The sequence below is a fragment of the Spermophilus citellus genome (genome assembly GCF_964194105.1).
Source record: "Spermophilus citellus genome assembly, chromosome: 9".
NCBI lineage: Eukaryota > Metazoa > Chordata > Mammalia > Rodentia > Sciuridae > Spermophilus > Spermophilus citellus.
The window spans coordinates 93,962,259-93,980,757 of NC_138191.1; the positions used below are offsets into that span (position 1 = coordinate 93,962,259).

General features: G+C 40.3%; 1 protein-coding gene across 1 annotated transcript in view; it reads left to right on the top strand.

Annotated features, from left to right (window-relative positions):
- Window positions 1-11,762: 11,762 nt before the first annotated feature.
- DAB1 (DAB adaptor protein 1) overlaps window positions 11,763-18,499 on the top strand; it is a gene marked incomplete at its 5' end in the record, with an annotated part of 275,913 nt that continues 269,176 nt past the window's right edge. The window contains 1 exon segment of the mRNA XM_081306683.1: window positions 11,763-11,829. Coding sequence (XP_081162809.1) covers window positions 11,763-11,829 — 67 coding nt within the window.

Here is an 18,499-nt window from a genome sequence, read left to right on the forward strand (position 1 = left end):
ACCGATGGCCATTGTGATCTGGACAGTTCCTGATCATGCATGGTGTAGGGATGTGTCCCTGCCTAAAGCCGCCCTGAGGCCAGGCAGCTTGGGGATGTCTGTTGCCTGCTCTGCTTGGCTGGTGACTTAAAAGTGTCAGCTCCCTTATTCCTTTTCCTGTTGTCAACTTGGAAGATAATGAAATGCAACCCGCGAGAGGGGAAGTAAATAATGGCTGGATATATTTTAAGTAAGTCAGCAGGTGAAGCAGTCAGGTGTGGCATTTGTTTATTTAAGATCCCCTTCACAGGGAGGACCACAATTAATCCTTGCGTTTTCTTTCTGTAAGACCCCAGGGAGTTCAGGGGTTCCTCAGACACATCCTGGAGAAGCCCAGCATGAGAACAGAGGGCCCAGGCTCAGTTGTGAAGAGCCAGTCAATAGTGTGCCCCACCTAATCCTGCTGATGGAGAGTGGGGCTGGAATAAGGAAGGGTATCAAGGCTCAAAAGGCCCAGGAGGGAGCTTCTCCTTTGTACCTCCTAAGAGGCTGAAAAAGTGGCTTCATCTCTCTCTGTACCTCCAGCATCTCCCAGATCAGCTTTGCACAGAATGCTGCTTAAGAAGTGAATGTTGAACTGATTTGATCGACAGAGTGGCGATTAATAGCTATGTTCCAAGGGAGATAGGGATGGGTTATTTTAATATTTATTTATTTATTTACTTTTTACTTTTTCCCTTTGATTCATTTGCCTAGACCCTCTCTGGCACACACAATTGAAGAGCAAAAACCTTGAAACTCAGTAACTTTGCTTATGCACAGTGTCTCAGTGGGCCGTCCTGTCCCAGGCCTGATGGCCTCCAGCCCTGGTATCTCCTGGGCTAACATCATCTTGAAAGAACCTGAACTATACCAGTTAATCCTTCTGTTATGACACTGTGGTGGACCCTTTCACTAATCAGCAGTCACTCTGCGTCAGTGGGTAATTTTTGAGGTCTGTATCAGGATATGAATTTTTATATACAAATTGATGTACATGTATCTTAGTATGTTTTCAGTTGCCGTAATTAAATACCTGAGACTGTGATTTATTAAGATAGAAGTTTATTTTGGCTTATGATTCTGGAAGCTGGGAAGTCACCAGCATGTCACTAGCATCTTCTCGGCTTCTAATGAGAGTCTTATGCTGTTCCATAACATGGTAGAAAAATGGAAGATAAATGGGCAAATGCAGAAATCACAGAACATGAAGTGTGGCCTCATTTTATATCAAGCCACACTTGCTGGAAAGAATCCTGCCCCATCAGAGAGAGAGCTCACTCCAGTGAGAATTACCCCAGAGAACTCTAAAACCTAGACACCTCTGATAAATGCCACCACTTGACAACACTGCTACAGTGGGGACCATATTTTAGCGTGACTTTTGGAGGGGACAGCCACATCCCAACCAGAGCAAAGTGCTATAGCTCATGTGCATGTTAAAGTTATGAATTATTCTCTTTTTTTAGGTAAAAATTATTGGTAGATGTTGTAAAGTTTGGTTTCTTCAACATAGTGGGTTTCCTTGAGCTGTTCCTGGGTACATGTCCCTGGATTTGAAGACTGAGGGGCTCGTAGGATGCCTCCTGAAGCTTCTATAGGCAGGGCCTGATGGCCCCCCCCACAGTCAGGCCTCTGTCTCCTTCTTCAGGCTCACCTCTCACCATTCTCCAGGCATGATGGACTGTTGGAGTTTCTGGGTGAGTTATATCAGCTCTCACCTGCCATCACCCATAGCTTGGCTTCTCAATGTGACCAACATTCACTATTCTCTCAGAACTCAGTTTGTGGGTCTCCCCTCCTGTCGTCCCTCTGGGTCCCAGTTATCCTCACCACCGTGCTCCACTCCCCAGCATTTGGCCCCAAGTTGAGGCAGTTCCCTGTTTTCTATATTCGTGAAGAATCCTGTGATTTCTCTCATGTCAGCTTTTATCACACCATGCAGTGACTGTGTCTGCCTTTCCAATAAGCATTTGAGCTTCTTGTGGTTGGGACTGTGTTGTATTTGTCTCTTTCTGAGCATCTTAAACAGTGGAATGCAAGAAGAGGTGTTTAGTAGCCACTAGTGAATTAGTGAACTTGTTTCTGTCTGTCTGCACAGTGTGCCAGGCTCTGGGCAATCGGCTGGTGGGATTCGAAGGTGGATGGGCACATTCCTGCTCAGGTAGGATAGCTAAGGAGATGAACACAGGACAGGGAATTGGAGTGAGGGAAGGGAAGGGGAGCAGGAGCTGAGCAACAGGCAAGCACCTGTGACATACAGCTCATTCATTTTGGCCACTGGTAAACCCAACAAGATAGAAAGGATCCCTGTTTTACTGATGAGGAAACTGAGGCTCAGAGTGTTTAAATAGCTTATGTGCCTGAAGTTACATAGGCAGTCAGTGGTGGAGTCAGGCAGGATTCCAACCAAGTCCCTTGTACTGCCAGTTATTTAGATCTTGCCACCTACTGATACTTTTTTTTTTTTTTTTTGGTAAACTAAAAGGTGAGATTTTAGAAGGTTGACTAGAACTAGGGCCCCAAAGGTTGAAAACACTAATGGAATTATTTTAGGTTTCTACACTTATTTTTTTGATACCCTAAGAGTTTACGTAATGAATTTTCATGGTGCTATAAATACTTATTGAAAGTATGTGATCCATTAGTTAAATGAAATGCTCCTAAGTATGCCATGTTGCTGTCACATAAATTCCTTTAATATTGTTAAAACCTGGTTCTGACTTTTGTTAGCTTTGAGTTTGATTAAAGAATCACATTTTGTTCCTCCCACTGCTGCCTTGCTTAAGGCAAATTAATATCTGAATAATAGCACCTACCTTCTGGGACATAGGATTTTATTTTTCCAAACATGTTTTCATTTGTCCCCATTTATCATTTAAAACCAGAAGATTGTCCCATTACTGTTCCATTTCACAGGCAAGTAAACTGAAAAGTTATATAAGTAGTTTAATTCTAGATTTCACCTAGAAAAGTCAGACCACCAGATACTACGTAGTAAGATCTCATTTATTTTTTATTTAGTTAAAAAAAAAAACAAGGAAAATATGGGGCTATGGGTGTAGCTCCATGGTAGAGTACTTGCTTGTGTGTGTGAGGGCCTAGGTTCAGTCCTCTGCAACACAACACCACACACACACACACACACACACACACGGAAATATGTCTTGTGTATAAATTTTTTAAAATGGATTTGGGCTGCACTGTTTTGACCCCATTTAAAACTATTACTACTGGTATTGCTCCCAGGATTAGCTTTATGCTTTTAGCATATTAAGGGACATGCACACTCCCTGTTGGAATTTTGTAGAGACATTGCTTATTTTAACCTCCGACATCATACAATGTTAATTTCACTTGAGGCCCAGAGGCTTTTCATTCTCTACTTTTTGTCCAAAGGGAGCAAAAAGTTTTACCTGAGTATGAATGTTGGGAAACCTGTTACTGATCATTTCCCCCTCTTTGTTTTGACCTCTAGAAAACCCACAGCCAAATGTATCACCTATCTTCTGCAAGTGTGTGGATTTCTCGGTGTCCCATCCTCTACCTTCATCTTTGTTTCCAATTATTTGTTCCCTTCCACTCCGGTTTCCTTATTCATTTTGTGGTGATATAGAGACTGATTTTCTCTAAGACTTACTGTGAGCTGCCCAAAGTTCTGTATTTTTTTTTTCATGATATGGGATAAACATAACCAGCAATTCAACATGGAAAAGATGAGTTTGCAGGCCCAGCGATGTCTCCTATCTCTCTGATTTTTTTCTTTTCTTGATACGGCTTTGGTGAGAGTGCCCTGATTGGGTTGGTGCTGAGGTTGCATAGGGTATGTGGCCTTCAGAATCTTAATGCCAGGGATTCATGCAATCTGTATGTTATTTTTGGAAGAGCTTGGTGGAAGTGGGGATGGCTGTGCTTTTGCTGTAAGGGTAGTGGTCCTTTGTTTGCAGAGATAGATGGGACTGCTGTTGAATGTCATTCTGCCTAAAGTTCCAAGGGCAATTGTACCTTTCAGGCCCACAGCAGCTTTTAAGAAGTGCTGCTATTGGGTTCCGGCCAAACCTGGCTATTTCCTATTTTCTTGTCCCAAATGTGCAGAAGGAGGCAATGCTAGACCTTTTCCAAATCTGTTGGGTTAGATCACATAGCCCTTGATGTGTTTAAAAAACAAACCAACAAACTTGATGGGTTAATGACAATCCCAGGAATAGAAAGGGGGCTTATCTGTGAAAGGCTGAGTTACTAAGGGTTATTCAGGTAGCGTGCAGTGGCCCTTGGGCAGGGACATGAGTGGGCGTTGGGGTACAGTTTAGAGAGGAAGTTCAAGACTCAGGGAAAAAAAGAGACCTATTCTAAGCAACCTTGGTCCAGAGCCTTCTGCCAAGTCAGGCAGGCTGGAAAGATCTGGGGATAAAGTTGAAATCTGTAATGAGAACTGACAGCCAAAAACTAATTTTAAACTCAGGTAGCCTTGGGAGACAGAAAGTAGACCAACCAGGGAACTGGAATGAGTCTGTGCATAGAACAAAAGAAAGGCCAGAAGTGGCTTAGTTGCACATCTCTGTGCTGTGGTCTGAGCCAGGCTTTTAAAAATGTACATACATTCAGCAATAGTCTTAAATTACAGGAAAAAGTTTAGGAATGAGAATATACAAAAATTACCCCATGCCCTTTACTTAGATTTACCTATTGCTAGTATTTTATCTTGTTTGACTTACCATTGGTATATTTGACCTCTTTGTATACACACATTGGCAGGTATTGTGCTCATGAATATGATTACTTTTTTATGAACCATTTGAAAGTAGTGCACACATATCTTGACCCTTTATTCCTAAATATTTAGGAAGAGCAGAATATTTCCAAAGAACAGCTATATTTGCTTATAGAATAGCTATACTCTCTTATATAACCATAGCAAAATTATCAAATTAAATAAATTTAAAATTATTGAAGTGAATTTTGCCTGATATCCACATTTTTCAGTTGATCTAGTAATTTCTTTGGTAGCATGGCTTTTCTCTCCAGTACAGGATCCTCTGCAGATACTGTATTCAGCTGTTATAACTGTTGAATTTCATTTAATCTAAGCTATTTTCACAGCCTTTATTTGTCTTTTGTTACTTTTTTTTTTTTTGAAAGATACAGCTTTTCCTCCCTCCCGTTTTCAAATGCACAATCTTATTAGATTCCTGGCCAGAAGGCTACATGGTAGTGCATGATGATGTTGTGTTCTTCTCAGGGCATCACATGCCATCCATCTGTCCTCCTTTGTTGTTGTTAATTTTGATAACCTAATCGAGGTGTTGTCCAATTTCTCCACCATATAATTACAAATGTTTCCCTTGGAACTGTTAAAGAATAAGTGGGAGAATGCTTCACAGTGTGCACATGGGCTTCTTCCCATCAAACATTTCCCCTGGATTTAGCTTCTGTTGGTGATTATTGCCTGACCAGTCTACGCTGGTGGCTGTGTGTGAATGTTGATTTTACGAATCCAGTGCTCCCTGGGTGCTTACCTGGCAGCACCCGCCCTACACAAGGAAGCCTTCCCTTCTACCCCACTTTTCATCTGACTGTTCATTATCAGTATGAATTCATGGATTCCTATGTTTCCAATGACCTAGTGATCACCAACTTGAATTATGTTTGTTTAAATTGCCCCATCAAGGTGGCTTCTGTGTCCTTGTGACATTTCCCAATCAGTTTTTGTTTTGAGCACTTCCTTATTTGTACCTGCCCCAGCTCTGAAATCCCACCCGTCTCTTTCTCCAAGAAGTCCTGATTTCTTTCAATAGAGAATGGAAGTAGAAACCATGCTCTCAGGAGTAGGTATCTCCTTGTAACTAGGTTATCTTTGCCTCTATGGCCTTTTAATGAACAGATTATGAAATATTTGTGTGTAAACAACACATGCGCACATTGACATTCATATACAAATGCATGGATATTTTATAAATTTATGTATAAATACCCTGAAACCTCCAATTTCCCATCTATCCCCATGTGTTCCTTCCTCTTTCCACGACTTAACATCTCTTCTGCCATAATGGGAAACTTTAATCCCAAGAATATCAGTGCATTGACTCCCTTGTTGAACCCTGTCGTAGGATTAAAATTGTTTCAGAATAACAACAAACAAGCCTATGTAGGGCGCAATGGTTCAGACCTGTAATTCCAGTGACCCAGGAAGCTGAGACAGGAGAGGATTACAAGTCGCAGGCTAGTCTGGACAATTCAGCAAGACCCTGTCTCCAAAAATAAACAGACTAAAAATGTGGGTCAGTGTTAGAGGGCCCCTATATTCAATCCCCAGTACCGTACCACAAAACAAAAATAAAGTAAAATAAAATAAAATATTAATCCTACTCAAAAGTCCTGTGGATTTGTTGGCTACTGTTCCTACCAAAAGCCTGCTCAAAACTGTCGGTAGTCTTGATTCGTCTTTCTCTCCAAACCTCTTCCACAAATGTGTTGATGATCTTCGTATAACATACAATTGGGTTATTTGCTTCAGTTTCAAGTTCCCACCCCCACTTCCCATCCCTGTTACTATCATTTAATTTTTTTAGGTATTTTCCAAAGTGGAAATTAATGCCCAAAACTGAACTCTGAAAAATATCACTTTTAGCTTTTTGTCTCTATGACAAAATACCTGAGAAAACAAGATTGTAAAACGGAAGATTTATTTGGGCACACAGTTTCAGAGGTTTCAGTCTGTGGTTGGCTGGCTCCATTGTTGTGGGCCTGAGGTGAAGCAGGACATCATGATGGAAGGGTATGATAGAGTACAGCTGACAGTCTTATGGAACTAGGAGCAGCTGGAGCAGATGAGGAAGGGATTGCTGACAAGACACAGTCCCTGAGGGCATGTTCCCAAGGATCTACTGTCTAAAACAAGGTTCCACCTCTTACATATTCCACCACTTTCCAATAGTCCATTTAAATCATGAAGCCACAATGGAACCTCTGAGTATTACTGCATTGAGGACCAAGCCTTCAATACACATAAGAATGGGAGACATTCCAGATCCAAATTATAACAGTCACCCTCTGCCATATCCTTTCCACCTGCCACCCAGTCACCGTACAACCCAGTGTCTCTCTATGTAGAGATACTGGATTGTCTCATTTGTCCTGTGTTTCTTTTGTAAAGATGAGCAGAATCATCTTTTTCTTTCTTATGCAAAAGGTAGTATGCTATAGATTGTGCTGGGTGTTTCAAGTTGCACAGATCACATTTCTCCTCCAAATCTCTCCTACCTGGTGGTGGAATTCTCATTTTATTGATGTGGAAACTGAGACTGTTTGCCTGTACTATGGGAAACCTTTGAACCTTGTTGATAAATGGCCTGTGCTTTGTCCTTTGAATGAAGCTGTGTAAGAGGCCCCACATTGCAAACCAGGAAGTGATGTGCAGTTTTGAATACATGCAGTTGCTGCCACACAAACCCAAAGTCCTGTTTCTGGGAAGACTACCTCCTCATCTGGTTTTTAGGGCTGCATTGTCCTTTTATCTAGAATTTGCATTGTCTCTACTTTATCATGTAAAGCTTATGTCAAGCTGGGATATATTGTGTTTCATTTTTTAAAAATAAAGATGAAATTCACATAACATTATTTATTGTGTTTATTACAGATAATGTTGTACAACCATCATCTCTGTCTACTTCCAAAATATTTTCTTCATCCCCAGAGCAGACCTGTACTATTAGGCCAGCATTTGTCTTGCCCCAGCCACTCATCTATCTCCATGGAGTTATCTGGTTTGGATGTTTCATATGAATGGAATCATATCATATGCATCCTCTTTCTTTTTTGTTGAAGTTCTTTTATTTGGCCCTATGTTTTCACAGTCCACCTGTATTGTAGCATGAATCTGTACTACATTTTCTTTTACAACCGAATAACATTCTGTTGTACAGAAAGACCACTTTTTGCTTATTTGTTCATGCATTCATGGGCATCTGAAGAGGTCTGGAGTGACATTGAAATGAAGTAGCTTGTGCTTTGCCCTGTGCTATGCTACTTCCTAGCTCTGGGATCTTGGATAAGCTCCTACAATGGCCTGTGTCTGTTTCCTCATTTGCTAAATGAAGATGATAACATTTAACACTTCAAAATTGTTGGAAGACTTGAATTAGAAATGTTTGAAAAGCTCAAATAAAAGGCTCCCAACAACCAGGAGCATTTTTACCTTAGGATCCTGTGAGTAGATTGGTGGGTGGGGGGAGAGAAAATTCAGATTTGTGGGATAGTATGGGTTTTAGGATATGATTATTCTGTTCTAGCTGCTCAAACCTTCTTGCTTTGTTTTCTCCAGGAGGCAGATCTGTTTTCTCTGCTTTGTGGCCTGGTGTTTTTAGCCCCCACCCCATCGCTGAACATGGAGTTTTACGTTTTAGAAGCAGCTCACTGGACAGAATATGTCTGTAGTGGAAAGTTACATAATTCACATTTAGATTTGAAGAGCTCATTATAAAAAACCTGACACACTTCAGGAATATTAAATTACTGCAGATTGTGTGGAGCAAAGAAACATTATTGAAGCATTTCAAAATTCTCGACGAGCCTGAATTTAACTGATAGGGTTTCACAGCTTTTAGTGGGGAAAAATGATTTGAGTTGTCACATGGTTTCTGGCCCTGGAGGACTTTAATCTCCTTAATTACAAAGAAATGAATTTCCTAAATAATTTGAAGTTACTTCACAGCTTTTGCTCAACCTCTCGCTTTTGGGAAATTAAAGGGGATTTCGGGGTCCATATGGTGTACGCTCTCTGTACTGTAGCTTTCAGATTTAAGTTTCATTCAGAATGTTGCTAGTGTTTCTTTTCAGAATTAACATTGGCATGTACTTCAGAAATGCACAAGTAATGCTTAAAACACTTGAACACAATCATGTTTTGTTGAGCAAATGGCTGTAAGTGTACCCATGGAATATGGGGAGGTGTTATATTGTGGGTTAATCCACTTTTATATACTGACTTTTAAGAAAATTATTTTATATTCTTAAAATAATCTATATTTCTATAAATTTAAATACTGACTTATGAAATTACATAAAATTCATGTACTTCAACTCTTTTCTGTATTAATTAAATTCCTACTATGTACAGACAAGACTAACATGATGGAAAAAGGTTTTAGATTAAAAAAATACCACTTCCGACAGTATTTTTTTTTTCAGCAGACTTACCTATCTTTGTTTCTTCCTTTCTAAGGTCCATATGTGACATTGGTCACATACCAGCCATGTGGCCTTGAACAAGTAATACAGGAACCTTTACACTTCATGTTAAGCTCTTGCCAGTGGTGTTCTAAGCAGGCTTTTGATGGAGTTGAATGTGTCATTCTATCTAATTTCCACAACAGCTCCCTGGTTTTGGCAATATCAGCCTGGTGTACACATGAAGAAACAGAGGCAGGAGGGGTTGAGTATCTCACATCTAGCCCACAGCCGGAAATATGGTCCTGGCCAGAAATCGGGTCATAACCTAAGTAGGGAGCAATTCCATTTTAACAGAAGGATCAGAAAAGTCTTTCTGTCTATGGCAATTTTACATTGAACTGAACCCTCCAGGGTCTGTTGAATGTCCAGATGGACTTGAGAAAGGAGATTCCATAGAAAGCATCACAAAAAAGATACAGGAAGGAGGGAAAATATATCACTTTCTTCTCGCCTTGTACTTCCTTTTGTTAATTTGGTAGCTGAGGTCAAGCCTCCTTGTATTTGCTGGTGTTGATTCTTCTGCCTGGTGAGAGCCTCCTCATTCTTTCCCATATCCATTTGGCTGAATCCTTATTCTTCAAGGTCCTGAGTAGTAGGGCTTATGCTCTATGCAGCTGTATTGACTTTTATAAGCAAAGGTGAATACTTGTACCTTTGGGCCCCAATATGCCTGATTATTTGTGTCTGTTTAGTTCTGGTCACCTACAGTGTATTGTGGTCCCTTGTAAGGCTGACACCTCTGTGAAATTGAGCTCCTTTGTGGATAGGAATTAGGCTTTGACAATGTCCTCTGGGCCAGCATGGTAGCACAATGCATGTTTGTCTACATGAAGGAGCCAGTGGTCATATCTGGCTCAGAGTAGCCCTAGTAAATATTTGCCATAATAAAATGGTAAATATTATCAGTAAAATTTGATTATGTCTATATGTGACCATGGGATCTCCCATGGGATGTTGGCTTTGGGGAGGAAGAGTTGGGAGGGTTGGGGTTAGTGAAACAGTACAGACAGGAGATGATGCAGATGTTGCATGCGTTCTCATTTTCCATATAGGATTTTGTGAACCCCGTTCTGTGAAGATAATTTTCTGTTTTCTTTAGTTGTAACCTTAGATTTTTTAGCTCAAGTACTTTCATCCAGGACTGTTTTCCTTTGGGGGGGGGACTTATTAAAACAAAACTCTAACTCGGGTATCTTTGCATAAAATGGAAATTTCCTCATATGTAAGCTTTACTGTAATATTATGTGGCTTTTATATTAAACCTTCTAGTTAAGCCATCTTTAATTGTCATGATTAAGAGGTTTAGGTCATTATTCTTTCTGAACTGAAACTGGCATTCAAGGTCAACCCCTGTTAAATTAAGCAGTTCTCATTCTGTAGAAGAAGCGAAGAATTGGAATGCACAATTTGAAGATCCATTCCTCTATTTCTGGTTGCTTTTTGTTAATATTCATCAAAAGTGGATGACTGGTAAAATGTTTGTGTTCAGTGGAGCTCTCAGATGTAACTCTCAGATAGGTAGTCCCTGGGAAAGACTATTGACAAACGGAATACATTTATTCAATTTAATTGCAATCGAATGAGATGATGTATGTGAAGCAGAAACAGAGCACATAGTATCTAGTAAGTGCACAGTAAATAGCAGCTATAATTGAAGTGGCCACATTATCATAATTATCATGATTCTCCTCCCAGCAGTGTCTGGACTGAACAGTAACTAGTGTTGTGGAATGCATATTTATCGAATGAATGAATGAATGAAACGTGCGTCTGCCCACTCCTTTTCATTCTGTCCCCCATTAAATGCTTGTCTGCTCTTATAGCTGGGGGGAAAGCTGACATAAAAATTGGCTTGCTGGAGACTTTCTCAGCCTCATTTGTCACCTTACCCTTGGAGCCCAATTACATGTCCACTCCATGTCCTCTCTGAAGCCTGCCCGTGAGGGACTGACTGGAGATCATTCCCCTTTGATCTGCCTTAGCTGCCCAGGCTCAGATCAAGCTTGGCTGGTGGATGGGTGCCCCATCATTGGAAATGACTCCACAGGGCTGACCAGGAGATACGTCTGTGCAGTATTTTCTGGGTGGCATCTAATGCTTAACAACGAGGAACATGGGAAACAAAGAGGTGCTTTTTTGTCCCTCTTGAAAATCAGAGTTTAACAAATCTATTTTGAGTTTCCCAGTTCAAGACCAGTCTTGCAGATAAGCCACTCGTGTGAGTTGCTATATAAATCCTATGCATTCCGGATGTTTGTATGTGAACAACAAGATTTTCTTCCTTTGTAGGCTTGCCATTTATTGCCCCCAACCCCTGCCCAATTTCTGTTTGATTTCCAAAGAAGGATTGTTCTGAATGTTCTCTTGCCTTGATTTACAGCACTCCCAAAGAGTGAATGACGTGTGCAGCTCGGGGTGCCGTTTCTGAAGGGAGGAGCCTTTCTCTTGGAGAGGAGTCCTCGATGAGCCTGGCCGAGGTCCGGGATCTGTGTGAAGTGGACTAAGGATTAAGTAGGATGTCAACTGAGACAGAACTTCAAGTAGCTGTGAAAACCAGCGCCAAGAAAGACTCCAGAAAGAAAGGTAGGGCCCAATTTACTCTCTTTTTGGTGGCTTCTTTTCTGTGCAGAAATGAGGTTTTAATCTATGGACTGAGATAAACAAATATCTTTATGATTGTTATTTTTTTAAGTGATTTGCTATTTTCTGTACTCATCATATTTCATTGGTTAAAATCTGAAATTCTTTTCCAGCATCTCCAAAGCCCTTCCAGATATGCCTTCTATCCATCCCTCCAGCAGCATCTCTCCAGCAGCATCTCTCTAGCTCCCCAATCTGTTTAGACTGCAGGCATTCTCCCTGTTGTAGTTCACCATTCTGTGTACCACTGGTTCTCAGAGGCAGCACCAGTGTCTCCTGGAGGGCTTATTATTGTGCAAATTGTTGAGTTCCATCCCCAGAATTTCTAGTTCTATAAGTCTGGAGCAGCTCAAGACTTTGCATTTTCTAACCAGTTCCCAGGTGATGCTGGTCCTGCTGGTCCAGAGACCACACTTTGAGAACCACTGGACTATTGCCAGAAATCCTTTTGCTCTTCACTTTTTCTACCTTTCTCATTCTCCAGGTTGATCTAGTAGAGGCTCCTGGAATGGCTCTTTCTTCCAATTGGAGTCCATTGCCGCCTTTTGTTCTGTTTCTGTAGCACTTTGTTTATATCTGACTTTATTAGAAATGTGCTCTGGTTGTGAGACACCTGTATTGGGAACTGCTTCAGAACTGGACCTCTTTTTCACAAAGCTAGCTGATAAGGAAGACGGACATGCCTGGAGCGAGAGAAAAGCAATCCTATCACTTTCCATGTTTGGGGGGGAATTTGATCCCGTGGCTTTATGACCATACCTGTCAATACATTAGTACTGAATTAGAAGTAAGCCGTGTGTGTGTGTGTGTGTGTGTGTGTGTGTGTGTGTGTGTGTATGTGTGTGTTTCCTCCCTGTGGTTTTAGCACATTCCTTGCCAGGTCTTCTCAGTTCCAAGGAAAGGGATTAAAAGAGCTCTTTCAGACCTAGAAATCCATCCATGTGGGTTTTCAAACCAGGATGCCCTTTGCTTCTTCCTATAGGTGGCAACTTGTCCAAGACATCACTGTGCCTGCTCTTTGTGCAGTCTGATGGCATTTGCCTGACACTATCCAAGGCAGAAGACCTAAGTGTAATAGATATGCAGCTCTGGATTGATGAAACCCAGGAAAGGCATTAAATTTGTCTTTTGATGTTTATTCAAAACACAAATATTTGAAGGCCGTCTGTTCCAATCCCTAAAACTTAATGATAAACCCTGTTTTCTATGCATCATGGTCTAAGAATAATAAAAGGAAAGCAGTGGGTGAGAGAAGAGGTCTTGAGAGAACTGCTTTCTGTGTGTGTGTATGGGGCGGGGGGGTGAAACCTGGTATGTCCTGAAATTCAAATGCTTTTTCAGTGGAAACTGACAAGTTATATTTTTGCATCAAATTTAACCTTTTTCCACAAAATGAGTGCACTTGAATACTAATGCATTAAAAATTGTATCTTACTGCATATTTTCTCATTCTTAATTTTAACTTGCAAAATCGGAAGCATTCTGAAGAGAGGATTCAGACTTTCAGGACATGGGCTTGGTTGGGGATTTGGGGCGGGTGCTTGAAGGTCACACTTTAGAACCTCCTCATATTCATGTTCTCAGAAGCCTTAAAATGAGCACAAAATATGTGAGGAAGTCCTCTAGAAAGTGCTCAGACCATAGAGTCTGGACAGGATGACCTCGGTTCAAGTTGTAGCTCTACCACTTCCTCAGCGTGTGACCTTAGACAGCTGCATAACTTCTCTGAGCCTCAGTTTCCTTTCCTACAAAATAGAAATAAGATATTACAATCCTCAAAGACTCTCTGTGAAATTAACAGGGACAAGGCAATTAAAATACTTTGTATAGTACTTGGCATATATTACTCAACCAAGGTTAGCCGTGTTCCTCCCCCTCTTCTTCCTCATCTTTGTCTCCTTTACCTTCCACCTTATTCCTTCTCTTTCTTGTCATCTTTCATCATTTCTCTTCTCCTCCTCCTTTTTTCTTTTCCACTATCAGCTTGGGATAACAACAACATACCATAGAATTGGATGGCTTAAACAACAGAAATGCATTTCTCACAGATCTGGAGGCTGGAAGTCTAAGTTCAAAATGCCAGCAAATTCCGTTCCTAGTCAGGGCTCTCTTCCTGGCTTGTACACAGCTGCATCCTCACATAGAAGACAAAGAGCAAAATCAATCAACAGATTGAGATATCTCCCTCCCTGGCCCCTCACCCCCTTATTTGGCCACCATTCCTATCAGGAGAACACAATCCTCATAATGTCATCAAATCCTAATTACTTTCCAATGCCTCCATTTCTAAATATCATCTCACTAGGGGTTAGAGCTTCAAAGTGTTCGTTTTTTAATGGGACATGAATATTTAGTCTGTAACACACCTGCTTAGTCATTGTCCTCCTCCTCCTTCTCATTGTACTTTTTTATCCTCTTATCCCATTTTATAGTCAAGGGGCTGATTGTTTGTAATTGCGCAATAGTGATAAATACTCTTTATTCCAGATGTACTTGTCTGGACCAGGGTGTCATGAAAGCACACATCTGCACTGAAAAGAGAAAGAATGCGCTTGTAAGAGCATTCATTCATTTCTTGATTTTTCAGTATTGACAGTAGAATGATTGGTACTCTATTGAACAAATGTTGCTAATTTGGTAAAAACAAGTACTACAAGAACTACAAAAGGAATAAACCACTTACATATGGATTTTGAATCTTGAATATAATAATGCTGTTGAAATCTTTTACTAATACTTTACTCAGTTCTTCTTGGATTTTTCTATAGAGACAACATACAACTTCCAAATAATTGTTTGTTCCATTCCTTCAGTACTTCATTTTTTTTTCCTATCTTATTGCATTGGCTGGGCCTGTCTTTATAGTACTTAATGATAGTAGGTGTTCTTATTTTGTTTCTCAATTAGTTAAAATGCTTCTTAATGATATTTTAATGTGATATTTAAGCTCTTACTAAAGGTTCTTTATTCCGTTTTAGATATTCTAGGAATTTGTTTTTTACATTTGGATTTTACTATATGATTTTTTCTGTATTTATTTAAATTATTGAACATATTTTCCTTTATATATATGCATTACTTTTGCATTTTGTATTATAATACATTTGTATGTGTTTGTGTGTGTGATGGATTTGACTGGTAGATTTTCTGAGCTGAATTTCTGGGATCGACCTTACTAAGTCACAGTGTACTGTTTTCTGTACCTTATTAAATTTTATTTGTTGGGTTACAGTGTTTTTCTTATCTGTATTCATCAACAGAATTTCTTTTGTTAGAAAAAAATTGTATCTGGTATTTTTAAAGTTATATCTTTGTATAAGAGTGTTGGTTGGAAGGAAACACTGAATGATATTTAGGCTTGTTTGCAAAAGAAGAAAATTTCCTTTTATAGTAATTTCATTTAACTTTTTAAAAATGATAAATGCTTTTTACTGAAATGAGAAAATGCATACATAATCCTATGTAACAAAAATGACTATCATTAACATTCTAAGGTATTTCCTTCTGGACAGACGTTCTAAAATAATATGTGGTTGAGATCATACTCCTCAATTCTATATTCTGTTTTGTTACTTGACATTAAATCAGCAGTGCATTTCCTATATTATTACATGATATTACAGAACAGAAGAGATCTTCCCCCTTGGCAAGATTTAGATGGTTCCTGGGGCAGATATTTTACTTTATGCAAAATAATTTCTTGCACTGTAGGTCAGCTGCTGTGAGAAGGCATGGCATAAAAACAAGACCCTTCAAGTTCCTCACAAGCCTGTCACCTTGTTTCTTTAACCCAGGCTGTTGAAAGTAAGCCAGGCAGTTTCAAACACAAGTCACATAGGGCATATTTCATCATAAAATGAGTTTCTAGACAGGCTATGTATGAAATCTAACTAGAGTATTCACAATTCAAATAAGGGATGGAAGTAGTGAAAAATAAAGTTGTTTACTTCATTTCATTTTATTGGATTGTGTCACTACATATACAGCTTGTCAAATGGTCCCTGTTCTGGGAGTAGAATTTGATGGAGGACCAGAGGAAGAGAATGTATATTTTCAGGTTCATTACCTGCCATCAAAGGGAGAGAATCAGTTGATGCAATTTTTGTTATTAGTAATCCCAGTCTTAGGGCCCCCAGTGGAAGGCCATGGTGGAGGAATGAGTCCCAGAGTGAGCTGACACAGATATTTCTGGGGCAGGGCCTAGGATTTTTCAGTTAATACCACCTAACAGCTCAATGTAATAGAAAGAATACTGGCTTCGAGTATTGTGGACCTGGTTTTTGATTCAAACTCTTCTCATTATTCACTGGGTACCCAGAAAGGCTATATGGCCTCTTTGAGCCTGATTTCACTTACCTTACGGGTGTGTGTGTGTGTGTGTGTGTGTGTGTGTGAGAGAGAGAGAGAGAGAGAGAGAGAGAGAGAGAGAGAGAGAAGGGTAAGGAAGATACTTCAGGGTCTGTCACATGGTACTGGCTTAGTAGAGGTGGCCTTTCTTTTTCCTGAGGTCACATTCCAGCATTGTCTCCTTATTTTCTAGAAACATCTGAAAATAAACTTATTAACTTTCCTTCTATTTGTGTTAGAGCTGGTCCCAAGGAACTTCAGTTAATGACACCACCACCAACAAAGAGCATCTTATTATTTCCTGCCAGAAGAATTTTTGCACCAAGAATTAAGACTCTAATTGGATCCAGGAGAAGTTGGTGGTGATGTCTCTTGCTTAAGTCATAGCAAACCAAGTTTGAACCCTGGTCTGTACCTCTGTAGCTGTGCTAATTTTGGAGGTTTCCTATTCTGGCCAGTTTATATGAAGGAATAGTTCTGATAATGTTGTACTCCTGCCTGGTCTCTTAGCTCCAGAAAATAAGCTCTATTAACGTTGGTTACCACTTAGGAGCTTCTAAAATGCCATCATATTCATGATCCTATAGGATCCCCAGGACCCTGGAGAGTGGTTGTTTGGTTGGTTGGTTTTGCTTTACAGAATCTTTTTATCAGGCTTATTTATCATCATTCCTATTTGCTGCTCCCATCCTGCAGAGGGACAGCCTGGGGTCAGGATTCTGGATTTGAACTCATACCTCAGGTCAACCCTCTCTGGTGGTAGAATTTCAGGCAAGCCACCTCTGCTTTTTGAATTTGATTCCTCAGCCACCAGATGGATGTGAAATAATATATGCTTGGTCAAATTAGAAACACGGGAGAGGTATAACTAATTATTTAGTTCTTTTTTTGCATGAATATTTGTCCAGCCCCTGACATGAGTCCAGCCTGTTCTTGGAGTTCTGGGGATCTCCTCAGGAGGAGATGCTGGCTCCAGGTGGCCCACGCTGTGGTTAAGAACTTGTAGCTAAGAGGAGGGCCTTCTGGTTTGCACAGGTCTCATCCTTCCCTGAAAAAGAAACTGCTTTTCTATTTTGCTATTTTTATTCATTCTCAGTCTGTTACTTTTCATAAAATGTGTATATTTTACTTTTGCTCCAGGTTTATTAATATACTGAATAGTCATCATAGTGAAGAAAATTCTTATAAGAATTCTTTTTATTGTCTTCCTGACTAAAAGCAAGTGTTTTTCCCCTAATGTTAATAAATACAAGTAGCACAGTATCTTGAATGTCTCTGTGTATCAAAACATGAATAAATGATCTAGATGTTGATGTGCATAAAAGGTCCTAAGGAGTTAAGGCTGGGCAGGGTGAGACGGTTCTCAATGGCAAAAGGACTTGCCAGCAATCACTCAACTGGTCAGCAGTGGGTGCAGGGCCAGAGCTCAGCACTAACTCCCTGGCTGGAACTCCTTCAGCTCTATATGTTCCCTACATTTATGGTTCTACCAGGAACTTGGTTGACTTCCGGGTTCCTTACCATGTAGTCTTCTAGAAAGAAGGTGTTGGATGAACTGGAATTAGATAAACTTCAGTTTGAGTCAAGGCTCAGCACATTTTCCACTTGTGTATTGTGGGCTACTTAATTTTTCTGAGCCCCAGCTTCTTCATCTGTAAAGTAGGGGTTATAGCCTACTACCTGTATAGTAGCAGGTATAGCAATGAGGATTACAAGTTCACAGGTACAGAATGCCTAGCACAGCACTCTGTACATGGACTCCAAATAAACTTTCCCTCCCTCTCTTATTCCCAACTCCCACCTGAAAGCTAGCCCTTGTCTTATTGCTTTAGGACGGGAGGGCTATGGGTAGCCAGTGAGAAAAGGAACAGGTCAATATTCAAATGGATTTTTGTCCCAAGAAGAGCTGAGAAGATAAACAGGAAATACAAAAGAAAATGGACCCTGTTGTCAAGCTTCAAATATTTATTAATGATTGCCATCATGCTTACTAGGCATTTTAGATAAATTGCCTCCAGTAAACTGAGGTCTTATGTTGTGCCATTGAATACACAAAAAAATAATGTCCAGAGAAGTCAAGACACTTGCCCCAGGTTACCTGGCTTGTCTACCAGAGAATTGCAGTGCACAGGACCTGCCCAAAGCTCATGTCTGTGCTATCTTCCCTGAATGCCTCCTGTGGGTTTCCTTCATGGATTGATGGAAGAGGGTTGAGTGATTTGAAAAATTATAGGGCCTATGCTTATTTGAGGAAGGGGGGGCATGG